At 43.1% G+C, this 16,834-nt stretch overlaps 2 protein-coding genes across 3 annotated transcripts; one reads left to right on the top strand and one right to left on the bottom strand.

The window, feature by feature from the left end:
* Positions 1-3,690: 3,690 nt before the first annotated feature.
* LOC114432505 (E3 ubiquitin-protein ligase TRIM21-like) lies at positions 3,691-5,304 on the bottom strand. The gene has a single exon (XM_028400555.1). The coding sequence runs from the start codon at positions 5,302-5,304 to the stop codon at positions 3,691-3,693; it is 1,614 nt and encodes a 537-aa protein (XP_028256356.1).
* A 3,210-nt stretch (positions 5,305-8,514) lies between these two features.
* On the top strand, positions 8,515-14,305 carry LOC114431578 (NACHT, LRR and PYD domains-containing protein 3-like). Of its 2 annotated transcripts, XM_028399126.1 has the most exons (9): positions 8,616-8,630; positions 9,400-9,504; positions 9,679-9,733; positions 9,831-10,110; positions 10,433-12,272; positions 12,371-12,544; positions 13,168-13,329; positions 13,407-13,453; positions 13,537-14,305. In XM_028399126.1, exons 3-9 carry the CDS (start codon positions 9,683-9,685, stop codon positions 14,115-14,117), a joined length of 3,135 nt encoding a protein of 1,044 aa, XP_028254927.1. In that variant the 5' UTR covers positions 8,616-8,630; positions 9,400-9,504; positions 9,679-9,682; the 3' UTR covers positions 14,118-14,305. The 2 variants fall into 2 exon arrangements, with proteins under 2 accessions (XP_028254925.1, XP_028254927.1); XM_028399124.1 differs by lacking the exon at positions 9,400-9,504 and having other exon boundaries at positions 8,515-8,630.
* Positions 14,306-16,834: the final 2,529 nt, after the last annotated feature.

Consider the following 16,834-nt stretch of genomic DNA (forward strand, 5'->3'; position numbering starts at 1 on the left):
TAGAAGACCCTGGATGAGACTGTACATGACATGTGCGGTCATCCTTCTTGAGGAGGTTTTGGATTTCAGGTTGGTGTCACAGGAGTGGCTACAGGGATCTTTAGGAAAGTTTTAATGATCTTTGAAAGTGCTTCAAGACGGTTTACGGTACTGAGTGGGTTGTAGAGGACCTCCAGAACACTGGAATCTTCAGGAGGATGCAAGAAATGTTCGACAGGACAGAGATGATATAAGAGGTTGTCCTTTGAAAAGTTGAAAGGTCCTTGAAAGAACTGCCGGCAGAACAAAGTGTCAGGAGGACCTGAGGATGTCTGGACAATCAAAACCACCTTGAAGACGTCGTCCGTAAGAAGATCACAGAGGATAATGAAAGTCCGTCTTCTTTGAGGTGGAAGGATCCCATGTCAACAAAGTCACAACGAATCTATAAAAACAACACAAGCTGGAATGAACAGTCTGCTGTTTCCTTCAGTCTGTGACAGGTGTAGCGCTCTGCCTGCATTAAAGGGAACTGACAGCAGCAAAAGCGTTTTTAATCCCCCGTCTTGTACGCTGAGGTAATAATGTCGCAGTAATTGCAGCTGGCGGGGAGGAAGGGCGGGGGGGTTGGGGGCAGGTTGACTGACAGCTCATTTAAACAGACACAGTCAAGAAGATGAGAGGCACAGCTCAGAAACAGGAAGTTAATGAAGCTGGAGGGACGAGCGACAGGCACAACATCAGTGATACACTCATTTGTCTCTGTAATTGAAACCTCATTTAGTGAAACGTGGAGGTGCTGATTCACCGCTTTCTGTACAGAAACAGATACCTGAACACAAAGAAGGAAGGACGCCTAAAACTTCAGACCTAACCCCACAGAGAGGGCCTGATAATCCGGGGAGAAGCCATTGTTTTCCCTTAAAGTTCATCTTCTTGGCGCCATAACAATTATTCATTCAAACATCAAAAATCAAAATTGGTGGCGCTATAGGAAAACAGAATTTGATTTGTCTTCTGAATTACTGTGTGTGTACAAACCATCATAGGATTGTACAATCTCAAATTTCAATTTATTTATTATTTCTAATTTTCTAATTTTCTAATTTCTAATTTTTTTATACAACGCTTTTTAGAGTCAAAATTATCTCAAGGTGCTTCACAGAGACCCAGAGCCTGAACGAAAGGAAGAAACCTTGAACAGGACCCGACTCATAAGGAGAACCTTCTTGCTGACAGTCAGCCAGGTAAAGGAGAAGAAGAGGGAGACAGGACAGAGAGGATGAAGGAAAGAGAGAGGAGAGGAAGAGGGAGACAGGAAAGAGATGATGAAGAAGAGAGAGAGAGGAGAAGAGGGAGACAGGACAGAGAGGATGAAGGAGAGAGAGGAGAGGAAAAGGGAGACAGGACAGAGAGGATGAAGGAGAGAGAGAGAGGAGAAGAGGGAGACAGGACAGAGGATGAAGAAGAGAGAGACAGGACAGAGAGGATGAAAGAGAGAGAGAGGAGAAGAGGGAGACAGGACAGAGAGGATGAAGGAGAGAGAGAGGAGAAGAAGAGGGAGAAGGGACAGAGAGGATGAAGGAGAGAGAGAGGAGAAGAAGAGTGAGACAGGACAGAGGATGAAGAAGAGAGAGACAGGACAGAGAGGATGAAGGAGAGAGAGAGGAGAAGAGGGAGGCAGGACAGAGAGGATGAAGGAGAGAGAGAGAGAGGAAGAGGGAGACAGGACAGAGAGGATGAAGGAGAGAGAAGAACAAACATGCAGCAAACATCATACATGACAGGTTGTTATAATTGAAATGCTGAGATACGATGTATTGTATTTGCTTTTTAGCTGATATGTTGTTCAAGTTAATGATAACAATGCACATTTATATCAGCACTACTTTTGGTTGAGATGTTTTTAATCTGGAAGACTTGAGGGACTGACAGAAGGACCATGCATCAGTTCTTAGAACCAGTTTCTGCATGATCTCGCAATGTCTTTCACACACACACCTCTGCAGTGTGCCTTTGGTGATCCTGGGACTGATGTAAAGATGATAAGGTGACTCAGGTTTGCTCCTGTCGTGCTGTTGGGATCCTGCTGGACTGGTTCAGTTAGTATTGCTAAGTCGAGGTAATGTACAAACAGTATTGTGATGGGACGACTCCAAGTACCAACAGACTGTAAATAAACTAGAAACTAAAACTACATCATCTCTCCATCTCCACCCTCGGCCCTTGGGCCACTCTGGACCTGTCTGTTGTTTTACCTGCTTTCAACGTCTCTCCAGGTTGACCTGGCTCCTCCTAGCACCTGGTCAAAGGATTTTGTGGGATCCTAGTCAGTCTAATTTTGGTTGTTTTTCTTTTAACAGAGGTGGAACCACACAACAAAGTACATTTGAAGTGTTGTTTCTTACCCTGGGTAGCATGATGGTGGTTAGAACAGCTGCCTCACAGCAAGAACACTCCTGGTTGAACCTGGTGGTGGTTTTCTTTGGGTACCCTGGCTTTGTTCTGTATATGAAGACTCTAACCTTGTCATATGTGTGAGTGGGATTGGCGGTCTGTGTTGGGACACCTGGGAGAGGTCCTGGCCCTGTACAGGACAAGCAGGTTAAGAAAAACAATGGATTTCTTACCTTGGTGGTTGCTGATCTGCTGCTCTCCTTTGTCTCTCTCGCTGCTGTCCCACCTGATAGACCTGAACCCGATTTAGCTTCTGTCACAATAAATCGTGTGCAACCTGCTGTCAGTCTGTGTCTGTTTAAGCTTACATAACATGTGCTTCCATACTGGATTCCTTTTTCTGTGCTGGAGGCTGCTGCTCGTCTGTGTGAACACAATAATGCAACAATGCAAGTATCAAGAGTAAGAATGGAAAGGATTTTCTTCTTCGTTTTATTTCCTACAAAACAAGAAGTGGCTCTCTGACTGATCTGATGAAGATGATATCAAAAGTTTACAAATGAACTCAGTAACTGTTCGTAATCATAATCTTTTGCTGCACATCTTTGTGTATGTTGTGTATCTTTGTGAGTCTAAACCACATCCAAAATAAAAGCTGCTTGAACGCAGCCTCTTTGAGGCTGACAGAGAGCGACGGCGAGCGCTCTCTGCACTGCTGACTCATGTTTCTGTCCAGATATTTGATTGTTTTGCTAAGCAGCCAAATGTTGGGAGGACTGAAAAGAAAAGTTAATCTGCCAGAGATAAGACTCTCTGAGTCGCTCAGCTTTGGAGGAAATCTTAAATCCAGACCATCATATTTCCATAATCTGTCTCCTATCCCAACCAGCCAGCCAAGACACACTCATCTCCCTTTCCCATCATGCACCTGGCCTCTGACACATTATCATAATCCATACAGTTTGTGCAGACTTGGAGCTGGAGTTTTGTGAGGCTGCATGTTGTTATGTGCTGAAGTGGAGTCACAGCAGGTGAGGCAGCCTACATCTGTCTGAGCAGGACTGGTTTAGTGTTCTTTTCTGCCAATGGCAAAACAGTTAATCAAAACAAATTATCTGCATGGGAAACGATGACACACACGATGGCACTCTGAGATGAGTCAAAGAGAAGAAAGGTTCCCTAATCACATAATAGCTCAATAACTCTGCAGTGATAAAGCAGACAATTGACTCACAAGTGCCCAAACTATAAAACCAAATTCCAGACATTTACTGCAGCAGTCTGTCAGTAAGTCTTTTTCCAGTTTAGTTGTTGTCATCTAGACCCTGTCTGAGGCCTCTGAAGGGGTCCAGGAGCAGAGATAATAAGAGGAGCAGTGTTTCTACCACCGTCTCTGCTTCCAGGACTGAAGAAAGGGTGGAGCTTCGCTGTGAAGGAGCAGCCAGTGAAGGAGTAAAGAACAGCAGCAGTGTCGACGTCGTAAAAAGACACCCGACCTTCCTCATAATCCACAAACACTTGCACCTTCTCTGGCGGATGGCTCACAGTGAGAGGGACGAGGCGGCTCGCAAGCGCAAAGTACTCCATGCTCTTCTTCAGACATATTGTCCAGAAACCGTTCTCTTGGTTCAGCTTGAGTTCTCCTGCCCTACTGATCAATCCTTGGGCCACTCCTAAAGTCCACTCAGTCTTTCCTTTGATCTGGATGTCATAGTGGAACCTTCCGCAGGAGAAACTCTGCTTCCCCAAAACATTAATTGCAGCTTCAAACTTTTTGGAGTCGTCTGGAAGTTTCTTCAAATCATCCCCACAGTGAACTTGTTTCCTGTCATCAGACAGGACGAGAGCTGGATGAGCCTTGTCAGGATCCAACGTCACCTCAGCTGCAGACTGCTGGAGGTTTTTCACCTCTGCCTCCTGCAGCTTCTGCATTTCCTTCCTGACCAGGTCTGTCAACAGGCTCACGGCTTTCCCCATTACTGTCCTCATGACTCCTTCAAACGTCACTGGACAGACGCTCACCTCAGACCAGTCTTTGGAGGGCAGCGCAGCTTTCAGGGATGAGAGGCTCTGCTGGAAGCAAAGCTGGTCTTTAGATGGTGAGAGCTGCTCTACCTCAGCACGCCTCCTCATCACCTCAGAGATCTCCTGCGCCAGCTCTTCAATGTAACCTTGATGCTGTTTTCGGGTCACTTTCTGCTTGTCTTCAATCATCTCAACAAGCTCGGCTTGAGTTCCTTCCAAACTCTGGATCAGAGCGGTGAACACCTGGATGCCGTCGGCCACCTCCCTCTCTGCAGCTTCTTCACTGAGCTGTACTGACTCTTTGAGCTCCTGAATCTTCTGCCACCTCTCCTGGATCATTTGGTGGATCTGAACCTTTGTGTTCAGGAGTTCTGTCTTCTGTATTTCATATTCATCTTCCAGAGGAACCACCAGCTGACTTTTGTGGTTCTCCTTCATGCTGGACTGACGAATGGGTGTGTATTCACACCTGCTACTCAAGTCGCACATAATGAAATGAAAGTACTGGTTAGCAGTGAAGAAGACAACCAAGCATGTGAGGGTAAACGCTAACAGCAGACGGACTGTCACAGACTTCCTTTCACATTTAGCAGAGACACTGTAAACATCTTTTTCTAGTGTTCCTACACGTGGCTCCGAGCTGTCACAGGCTTTCCTTCCAGCTGACCGTCTGAACTGAACCACCATCTCCAATATGAAAGTATTCATGGCGAGCTTGTACTTCCTGTCCACGTGCTCTTTGCACATGGGGCACTGCCGCTGGGAGTTGAAGTTCAGGTGCTGCATGATGCAGGTTTTGCAGAAGTTGTGTCCACACTGTAAAGTGACGGGGTCGGTGAACACATCAAGACAGATGCAGCACAAAAGCTGCTCCTCAGTTAGCACATAGTTGGCAGCTGACATGTTCAGTTTTCATAACAGAGTCATTACAGGTGATGTGGTTTCCTGGAATATTCAAAGAAAGATGAGCTGTAGATAAACTGATCAAACTCAGAATAAATTAAGTTCTGAAGGTGGAGAGCTAAGTTTCAGCTAGCTAGTAAGCTATCCTGCAGCTTTTAGTAAAAGGTTTGTTTTGTTGCATCATTCACTGCTGTTTAAAATCCACACCATTGCTAAGGATGCTAAGCTTTTCTGTTTACCATTTTGCCCCTAATGTGCTCAGATAGTCAGTTTTGATGATGACATCATCCCAAAGCAAGGCAGCTGAGCCTAACCAGCTAACTGTAGCCACACACGCATTTGTTGAATTTGCAGTTTGCAAATAAAACAATCAATTCAATTTTATTTATATAGCACCCTTTACGATCAACATTGTCGCTTTAGGACCATGAAATAATGGGTCGGCCTGAGGAGGGCAGAGGAGAGGAGAAGAAGAAGAGGAGAGGAGGTGGGGGAATAGAGATGGTGGTGGTGTTGAGGAGGTGGGGGACATACTGGATAGTGGATCATGCTTGTGTCCCCAGCAGCATAGCTATGATGAAGATGAATGACCTGGAGTTTAAAGACGTAGAGGTAGTCAGCCTGTTCTACCTGTGGTTGGATGTCAAGACATGACTGTATCCTATCAGCCCTACACACTATGTTTAACAACTATACGCTTTACAAAACAGAAAGGTTTTGGTCTGGTCTTCAACGATTTTTTAGTGGGTTTATTGGTGAAGAAGCTCATGAAGTCTGCCCTACTAAGCTACAGGAATACAAGGCTCAACAGAGCTGTGGCAGGATTGTGACAGTGTGTGGGTTACTGTACTAACTGAGAGAACCCTGCTGACTAAGAGTGAGTTAAAGTGGACATCCACTATAAATGTTAGTCAACCACTATAATGACTTCAAGTCTGAAAGTCTGAAAACTTAAGCAGGAACTCTGAATAAGCAGCAGCAGGTGGACGATACATTACGACGAGTAAAACTGGCTGACTGACTTCCAGCTTTTGTGAGACTCTCAAACTGTGAGTAGATTTAGGTTTAGGATTAATCTGCAGACTGGACTGTGCTTCCAGGAACACGACAGTTAATATAACTAGAAGGAGTTCATTCATTTAAACTAACATGTAAGAAATATATAACATGTAAGACTGATGTTACTAACCTGTGAGTGCTGCTGTGGTGAAGCTGGAAAAATGATCAACACTGAATGCTGTCATGGGTGCTATAGTCCTGTCTGCAAATCAAACATAAGACACCACCACACCCACAACACACACACACACACACACACACAGTTTTAGTGTAGAGACAGAAGTTTCTAATAAACTACTGATAGAAATAGCATATATAAAATCAATAAATCATATTAGCATATTCATTGTGATTCTGTCACTTGAAAGCTGTTGCTTTAAAAAACCTGATCCCCGGGTTTTTCAGCATCATGCCCGTAGACCATTCCATTATCAACTCTTACAGTCAACAAATATTGACTGTCAGTGCATTCTGAGGTCTAGTGGTGTAAAACAGGGACGCCTTTGTCCCTTTGGAAATGTCCTGAAAGGTATGACAATGGAGGAAGTTATACAATATATACAGTAGGGCTGGGTGATATGGCCTTTTACTAATACCCCGATATTTTTAGGATATCTCATGATACACGATATATATCTCGATATTGGAAGGAACACATTAGGAACACATTTCTGCTTTAACACATGAACTTTGAAGACAAAGTGTTCACTGCCCATGTTCACAGTTGTTACACTGACTTTAATGTGTATGGCTAATCACTTACACCCCACCATGTTTGTTATAATCTTTGCACAGTGGAAAGACGAGGCCTCCGTCTCTGCAGCCAGCCTGATTTAGGCATCTACTCTGCAATTTAGATCTAATACTTCAGATGATCTAATACAACAGTTACACAAAGAAATCCAACCAGTGTCATGTGATTATAGTTTTTTCATCTAAGCATGTTAAAAGCCAGGTTAGGCCTCAAGCTACTGTGTGTGCTGGCAGCAGTTCAGACTAATCAGTTCCTTTTGAGGAACTACTGGCTGCATGGGCCTTTTTAGGAGTGACTTATATAAGTAACTTATAACTTAAGTTACAAATGGTCACAATGACTGAATGCGAAAATGCGTGAATTGTCAGAGCGACATGACTGTAGTCAGAACGGCTCATTCATTTCTATTGGAGCTCATGTCCGTGGTGTCCACACGTATTAAAAACCGTGGTATCCCTATGAAAATGCCCTGCATTGACTTTCTATGGAGACAGTTTTGCGTGGTGCCTGCACGTAATTTTACTAATTTTCGTGTCGGTGCCACGTCACGATCAGGTTGATACAGTTACATTGTTGATATCAGTGGATTACACGATGGTGTCACTGCTGGATTAAACAAGTCACGTAAAAGTAATTGTGTTTGTAGTGGAGAAACTCTGAATCACTCTTCTCTACATCTCCTGCTGTCCATGTATAACCTGGTTTGTGCTGATGTCATGACTGACAGAGAGGAGACTGCTCTGACTCTGCACTCATAGAAGGTCACCAAGTGGAGCCAAAACGTCTGATACAGAGTTGTTTGCTGAAGGTTTGCTAGCAGAGAACAGCATCTCAAGATGAGAAGTGCACGGCTAAGTTCCTCTTCTGTGACGCACCCAAGCCTTACGGCACCGTGTGACCACACAGACAGCACGAGAATTGCATGATTTATTCTGTTTTTAGCTCATTTATGAAGTTTTTTTGTTTTATAAAACAACAAGCCCAAACTCACTGAGCTGGATCACTGTGATGTTTAAATAACAATAAAAAAGCCTCCTACTAACAGAGTCATCAGAAATCCTAGGAACAAGGACCTACCAGCTGATGGATAATTTGCGGTCTGTCTGCAGACACCTAGCAATCTGATTTCACTGCTGGCAGAGAGACTGTGTCAATATGTAGCAATTATTGTAGTATCATAATTATGTGTGTGTGAGGGTGTGTGTGTGTCAACAAGAAGTAAAAATTCTGCAAAAACCAACAAGCACTTTGTGACTTTCTGGGATCTCCCACAGGGGCGTGGATCACTCTGGACTTTGACCGGTGCTTCACAGCTGCAGTAAAACTGCTGAGAGCTCTGGAAAGTTTAAGGAAGGAAGAAAATTGATCCTCCTTCTTCCCGGATAGCTGATCAGGCATATACCTCATTTTTTAATGAGGTGGTTTCATGGATTAGACGCACTTTTCTGTTTTTAGCTCACAGTTCAAGACATGCTCCACCAGCTGGAAGGATGAAGGCCAGACACAAACTGCAGTAGGTCATTTTTGACTTTCTTATCTTGTATATTATCTTATATTCTTACTTATTTGTCTATTTAAAATGGGGTTATGAGCTTTTTTCCTAAAAAGTCAGAAGTTCTAAGACTTCAGTTTAAAGGTCAAGAGTCAGTATTGTATCAGTGAACTAAGAAATCAGAGAAAACAAATTCTAATTTGTTTATTTTCAAAATATTTATTTATTTTTTTGTAAATTCTGTGGAAGGAAAATAATTTTTATCTAAATTTTTGGACTTCATTCTTAGATTCTGGGTGATAAATCAATTTTATGGATTCATTTGAATTTGCTCTTTAGAATTGTTTTAATTAAAAATTAACTTCCACCGCAAAATTCTGAAATCACAAATGAAATTCTAACTTTACTTTAAGTACATTTTAAGCTGCTTGCAGTGAGTTTTGTAATGACAGACGTGTGGTTTGTAAAGCTGCCGATAAGCTGCAGACCTTGGACTGTTTTTCAGTTCATAAAACTATCAGTTAAAAATGTTATTGCATACAACTTTCATGTTTTCATTCCAAGGAACTCAGATTTATATTTTCTTAAATTTAAATCAAACCTGAACTATGTACTGAATGTGCTAATAATGAGCACCAGTCATCAGTTTAATCAACATGTGCACATAAAGCTGTCCTCCCCTACAGTGACAGTAAAAACATTTTTACAGTCGCTTTACCGCAAATGCCTTTTATGATCTTATGACTGTGATTGATACTGCTGATAATTGATGTTATGGGTTCATGTTCAGGCCTACGTGCTGTCTGTGGTTCTGACAGGCCACACACGCCTCACATCACTCTGAAACAGTAGGAGGGGAAACTGATGAGTTATTCTTATGTCCATGGTACCAAAGGTTAGCATTAGTATCTTGGTGCGAAAGTCACGTGCAGTTTATGAATCTGCTGAGAAATAATCTGTCTGGGTCATGTGATAAAAAGCAGGTGAATCATGGTGACACTCTGCCTTATATGACCCAGTTTGTGTATCACCATCTTATCTGCTAAACACTGTTTTTGTTTCTGTTAAGGCAAATGAAGAATGTGCCGGATTTAGTGACCTCTAGAGGCGACGGGAGGAACCAGGTATCCACATGTAGAACACATGTCTGTCAGTAATTCTAGTCCAGGTGATCTGCCTCTGTCAGAGATCACCTTCTGACCTTTCATCTGATCCTATCAGGGTGCAGAGATGGCGACTATTGAGGGCCTGCTCTTTGGTGCTTTGGAGGACTTATCACAAAAAGAGCGAAAAGATTTTAAGTTTCACCTGCGGCAGCCTTACAACGACTTCTGCCGGATTCCACAGAATCGTCTGGAAGGGACAGACGAATCTGAAATAGCTAAATTGATGGTACAACATTACAACGAACAGGCTGTGGATGTGGCAAAGAGCATTTTGGGGAGGATTCTTAGGAACGATCTGGTTGAGGATTTGACTAACAAAATCTCAGAACAAACGGGTAAGCAGGCAACAGCACTCCCCATAATTAATGATGGTGCAGTGGCATGACATTTCCTCAGGTCACCACACTAAATGAATTTCATGAAGGATTATGTGTAAAAAGATAAAGAAAGATAAAGAACAGGGAGAACTTTTCTTACAATGCAATGCTCATAGATTTAAGATAGGAGGTCTTGTTGCCTTTGGTTGGCATGATCATGATCGTAGTTCCCTCATATCAAAATGAAAATCTGTTGTACACTCAGACCACATGGGATTGCGGTCGTGATTTTCCTCTTTTCCATCTGTCAGGTGATTCCAGTTCCTTTGTTTTGTTCCAGGTCCAGAACCTCAAGAAAACATTCAAAAGCACCAACAAAAACTGAGATCTCACCTGAAGGGCATTTTTACCAGAGCTCGAGAGGGCATGAGTGAAAGGACCGATGAGCAGAACCTGGCTATGGTCTTCACAGAGCTGTATGTCACGTCTGGTTGTGAGATGCACAAACAGCATGAGATCATACAGATCCAAATGGACCGAGGAGGAACAGAGGAACCCATTAAACCAAGTGATATATTTAAAGATCCTGCCGGAATCCCTACAAGAACAGTGGTGACAACCGGAGTTGCAGGGATTGGCAAAACATTCCTTGTGCGAAAGTTTGTTCTGGACTGGGCTGAAGGTACAAACAATGAGGACATACACCTCCTGTTCCCTCTGAATTTCCGTGAACTGAATTTACTGAAGGAGAGGAGATTTAGTTTGGCCGAACTAATCCATGCGTCTATATGGGAATCCAAAGCCATCACTGAGAGGGAACTTAATCACATCTTCACTCAGCTACAGACATCAGGGAACCGAGATTATAAAAGCAGTGAAATTAAGATTCTTTTTGTGCTGGATGGACTGGATGAAAGCCGTCTTCACCTGGACTGCGCTCGTGGTAAAAAGCAGACGGTGGACTTTGACGTGACGCAGCCCACCTCAGTGGATGTGCTACTGACAGCCCTTATCAAGGGGGACCTCCTGCCCCCTGCTCGGATCTGGATAACCACACGGCCCGCGGCGGCCGATCATATCTCGCGAGACTTTGTAGATCGCATGACGGTGGTACGAGGATTCACTGATCCACTGAAGGTGGAATACTTCAAGAAGAAATTTCCTGATGAGACACAGGCCGAAAGAGTCATCTCTCATATCAAAGCATCACGGAGCCTCTTCAGCATGTGCTACATCCCAATCTTCTGCTGGCTCATTGCTTGTGTTTTCAAGGATGTTTTAAAGGCCAGGAAGAAAACAGAGCTGCCAAAAACCCTGACGGAGATGTACACAGAATTCATTGCTTATCAGATCACCAAGACAGGAGAAAAGTGTGGCTTAAAGAAGGGCATCAAATACATCCAGTCATTAGCAAAACTAGCTTTCCACCAGCTGGAGAAACAGGACCCGATCTTCTACGAGAAAGACCTCAAAGACAGTGGCATTAATTTTCACAAAGCAGCTCTGTACTGTGGAGTCTTCACTGAGGTCTTTGAAGAGGTGCGTAAGTGGAAGTTGGACGACGATAAGGGCAGAATGTTCAGCTTCGTCCATCTGAGCCTTCAGGAGTACCTGGCTGCCCTCCATGTGGTGATGTCTCTCATTAACAACAACAGGAACGTGTTGTCAGAGCCAACGCTAAATGTAGAGAGTCTGTGCACGCTCTGCAGGAGAAAATCTTTACAAGACGTCCATGAGATTGCACTTAACAGAGCTTTGCAGAACCCAAAAGGGCAGCTGGACTTGTTCCTGCGGTTCCTCCTTGGCCTCTCCCTTGAGACCAACCAGAATCTTCTTAAGCGCCTGTTGAAGTTGAAAAAAGATGACACTCATATCAACAACAAAATAATCAAGTCCATCAAGGAGAAGCTGAGGCAGGACATCTGTCCAGAGAGGAGCATCAATCTGTTCCACTGTCTGAACGAGCTGAAGGACGAGTCCCTCCTGGAGGAGATCCAACAGTACCTGCATGCAGGAAGTCTTTCCTCAGGAAATCTCTCTTCTACTCAGTGGTCTGCTCTGGTTTTCATCCTGCTGTCGTCAAACGATGATCTGGATGTGTTTGACCTGAAGAAATACTCTGCTTCAGCAGAGGGTCTACAGAGGCTTCTGCCGGTGGTCAAAGTTTCCAAAAAGCTGCTGTATGAGCACGAGAATCTGCAACCATTGACTGTGACTGTGTGCAAATGTGGGTATATGTTGACTTTTTTTTTCTTTTGTCTGACTTCTAATTTCTCAGGCTGAACAACTGTAACCTGACAGAGAAGAGCTGTGAAGCTCTGGCCTCTGTGCTCAGCTCTCAGCCTTCCAGCATTAGAGAACTGGACCTGAGCGACAATGACCTCTGCGATTCAGGAGTGAAGCTTCTCTCCGAAGGACTAGCAAGTCCACACTGCACCCTGCAAAGTCTCAAGTAAGAACTCACTCATTTGCTGTTATGTCCATTACAATGCTGCTTTGTATGCTGGATAGTGCTTGCTAACAAAGATGGTTTCCACAAAGACAGATTCTGATACTATTTGTGGTACCAGTTTGCAAATTGGACATTTGGCATGAAGTGCTTCCACTTTCTCCCTTGATACAGAAGAGTAAGGTCCTCACACACAACAAAAGCATGGCAGGTTCACCAAATCAACTGTATGTAGCTTCTAAAACAGAGATAACTCTGTTCACAAATATTAAACATCCTGGTTTTGGATAACTTAACTCCAGGTACGACAAAAAATGTTTTGTCAAATTATCAATGAAATGCTTGATTCTAATCAGTTCATTTGTCAAATTTAAAGAACGTGATTTGTGGTGTTGACCATGTTAAGTAGATCAGGAAAGACATGAGGTCACACTGGTCTTGACCTTTCACCGACTACACTCTAATCAGTTCATTCTTGAGTCTTTTGATGAAATCCAAACATAGCATCCAAAGCTAAAAGTCTGAAGCTGTCCTCACAAGCAGTTTTGGAAAAAGCACAAACTCAAGCGTTGGAGCTTTGGCAACCAAACTCTGGAAGTCTAAAACTACTGTGTGTTTGTATGCAGACTCTCTGGCTGTATGATCACACAGGAAGGTTGTTCTTACTTGGCCTCAGCTCTGAAGTCCAACCCCTCCAATCTGAAAGAGTTGGACCTGAGCTACAATCACCCAGGAGACAGAGGGGCAGCGCTGCTCTCTGATGGACTGGATCCACAGTGCACACTGAAGTATGACCGGATGTAGAGACTATTTATTTTGTCACACTGATGGTTGAGGTGATAACAGACTGTGTTCTTTCTTCTAGCCTGGATCATGGTGGAGAGCAGCGGTTGAAGCCCGGCGTGAAGAAATGTAAGTTCTTGATTTACATCACAGAATTCTAGCTGAGATCTGTTCACGGCCAAATCACAAACCTTTGTCTTTGTGTCCAACAGATATTTGTGAACTCAAACTGGACCAAAACACAGCTCACAGAAACCTCAAACTGTCTGACGACTGCACCAAGGTGACAGTAACTGAGGAGCAGCAGTGGCATCCGCACCACCTGGAGAGGTTTGACTGCTGGCGTCAGGTTCTGTGCAGCACTGGTCTGATTGGTCGCTGTTATTGGGAGGTGGAGTGGAGAGAAAAGGCTTATATAGCTGTGACATACAGAAAAATCCGGCGGAGAGGAGAGGGCACTGACGGCTGTCTTGGAGCAAACGACCATTCCTGGATGCTGCTTTGTGATGAACACGGTTTTTCTGTCCGGCATGAAGACAGGGACAGAGTGATCGATCGCCGGTTGACTTTTGAGTCTAACAGAGTGGCGGTGTATCTGGACTATCTGGCCGGCATTCTGTCTTTCTACAAAGTGTTCTCTGGCACGCTGGTGCTCCTCCACACTTTTGAGTCCACGTTCACTGAGCCTCTTTACCCTGCATTTGGTTTCGGGTTAGGGTATGGATTTGAATACTTTGGATCATCTGTGTCTCTATGTGAGGTGGAAGACGTCCAAGTCTCTTCTAACTGCTGAAGCACTGGCCCAACACAGACACTTAACTGAAACTGAGAGCTCTCGGACAGTTTTTCTCTTTAATTAGAAGCCACACACAACCTTTGATACTTCAGTATCTTGCACTATTTACAAGCTTATTTAAGACAACAGCTGATGTAGCAGGTATAGATGTTGATAAGCAGAGTATGTGGACTTTGATTGTCTTTGTTGTTTTTATTTGTCATTTACATTGTCGATTATGATTGCTGTCTTGTTTGTCTCCTGCAGTAGTGATGGTCCAGTTCACACATGCAGACCTGTTCACTCAACAAACCAAAGCTGCTGGAATCTGCTTTAAAACGCTGTGAAAAAACTACAGACTTAACTCTGAATATGACCTTTATCCGGCTAATTAGATGTTTATATGACAGTGTCTTGGTCCCAAATTTATTTATCTTCATGTCTAAATGAATAAATATGTCTAAATATTATAACCATTTGTTGCAGATGATGATGTTTAAAAAAAAAAATAAAAAATAAGAAAGAAAATAACGCGCCTATGTCATGCCTTACAATATTTAGCTGGTCCTCATATCTTCCACTGTAACATTTGTGGATGGCTCTCAATACACAGTCTCTATAGTGATGTGACATTTTACAGAATGTTGCTAGCTGTATTGAAGATGAAATAAAGGCAGTGCAAATCCACAAAACACACATAAAAAAGACAATAAACTGTATGTTAATTTCCCAAATATATACCCAACTAATATAGAGTGAAAAATTAATAACCGCAAACACAACTTGTATAATTAATAACGCGCGGACTTTAGCGTTATGCTAACGTAAAATGGAAAACGCCATAGACATGCTAACGAGACTAGCATATGCGCCGCGACAACAACAGCAGCAGGAAATGAAAAAGTACAAAAGACTCACCTCACTTCAGTTCACTTCACTTCACTTCACTTCACCTCACTTCACTTCACACACTCACACTGAAGCTGATACTTACAGGCCTGTGTTTCCTCTGCTCCCAAACTAACCGAACAACCTGCTAAGTCTGCTGCAGCTCAGCTAGCTACATGTGTGCTAATACACCACAACAAACTCAAAACGCCACCTGCTGGTGTGGTGGCTGTACTGCACGCTGATGCCGCACTTAAAGGCGAGGGCTCACAAAATTCTAAAACCTCTACAAGGCGCCATTGAGCCACTTCTGAGTTATTAATACATCAATTTGTTGAGGCTGGGAACCTTTATAATACTCATCAAACAGCATCTTTGCATCTTAGTGTGTTTTCTGAGCTTTTTACTGTTAATAAATGTCAAGAGGAGCCAACAAAAGTGAACTCACCTGCTGCACTGGCTGTGAAGTAACATCTTTATTTTTCTAGCAACAATAAGTAAGTGTGACATGTCGAAAAAAGAGCATTTAACACCTAACATGTTTAAAAACGTTTTTTAGGAATACTTGCAGTTGTTAGTCTGGTCTGTGTTGTAGGGGTGGGCGATACTGAAGATTTCAGTATCGATCCGATACCAAGTAAATCCAGGGCCAGTATCGCCGATACCAATACCGATACCGATACTTTTACTTTGAAATTTCATGATCATAAATAATTATTTTTTGCCTTCTTTTTTTGCCTTTAAATAGATTATCGTGATTAGCAGAATAATAATACACAAGAAACATTTGTTAAGTAAATCAAGCTGCAAACAAAAGTGCAGAACTGTATAAGTTTGAAATTTTAACTTCACAATCATGTCAGCAATGCTCCTTGTGACAGCCATGGCTCTTTGTGAATCATGTAGGTGAAACAGCATGACTAAGATACTTGTATAAAAGTTTAACACCTACCTGCATGGAGCCTAAATATGAAGAATAAAGATCCTTCAACAGTTATCACCAAAGCATAATTATATTAATCATACTGAAATACATATCATTATATAAACTTATATAATTACATTATTAGATGTATTTTGGAATTTGAGAAAAACAAGATTTATTTCAGCTGGTGATATGATGACTGTTAAGTCATTCTGCTAAAATTGCATGTCTTATCACTGCACTCAGAAAGACACCATTAATTCATGCTGCAGATTACTCAATCTAAACCTTCACTTCTTTAAATCATCTACCTGGATCTTCATGAGTGTTGTGCAGTAAAGCCTTTGTCAGTGACCACTGTCTCTGGTTCATGTTTGGGGATCTGCCTCTTCCTCCTCCCTCTGTTTACTCTGCAGCTCCGCTTTGGGCTCTGCTGCTTTATGTTTGTGTAAATGAGTTGTGTTTCCACAGTGGCAGGTCGCTTTCCTGCACACCTCACAAGTAGCAGTTTGTTCTTCTCGTCTGTCGCTGTGAAATAACTCCAAACAGCGCTCCTCTTCCTCTCTGCTGTCTCCATGATGCTAGCCGTACTTTACAGCCAATCGGGAGCTCCGTCTGCTCCAGCAGAGTGGAGAAGGAGGGGGAGGGGCGGGGTGTGCCTGCGCACTGAGCAGAGTGAGAGAGCAGCGCTGTTTGCACCGCGAGTAAATACGAGTAAAGTTGCTGAAGGTATAGAAGAGAAACTTCCACAGAAATATCGATCTCATCACGCTAGTATCGAGTAATTACTGATCCCAACTTTGGTATCGATACTATCGATATTTAGATCGATTCGCCCACCCCTACTGTGTTGCGTCCAGGGGTTTATAAACCTATACTGCAGCCAGCCACAAGGGGGCCTCACTTTATTTGAGCTGTCGTA

The sequence above is a fragment of the Parambassis ranga genome, chromosome 2 (genome assembly GCF_900634625.1).
Source record: "Parambassis ranga chromosome 2, fParRan2.1, whole genome shotgun sequence".
NCBI lineage: Eukaryota > Metazoa > Chordata > Actinopteri > Ambassidae > Parambassis > Parambassis ranga.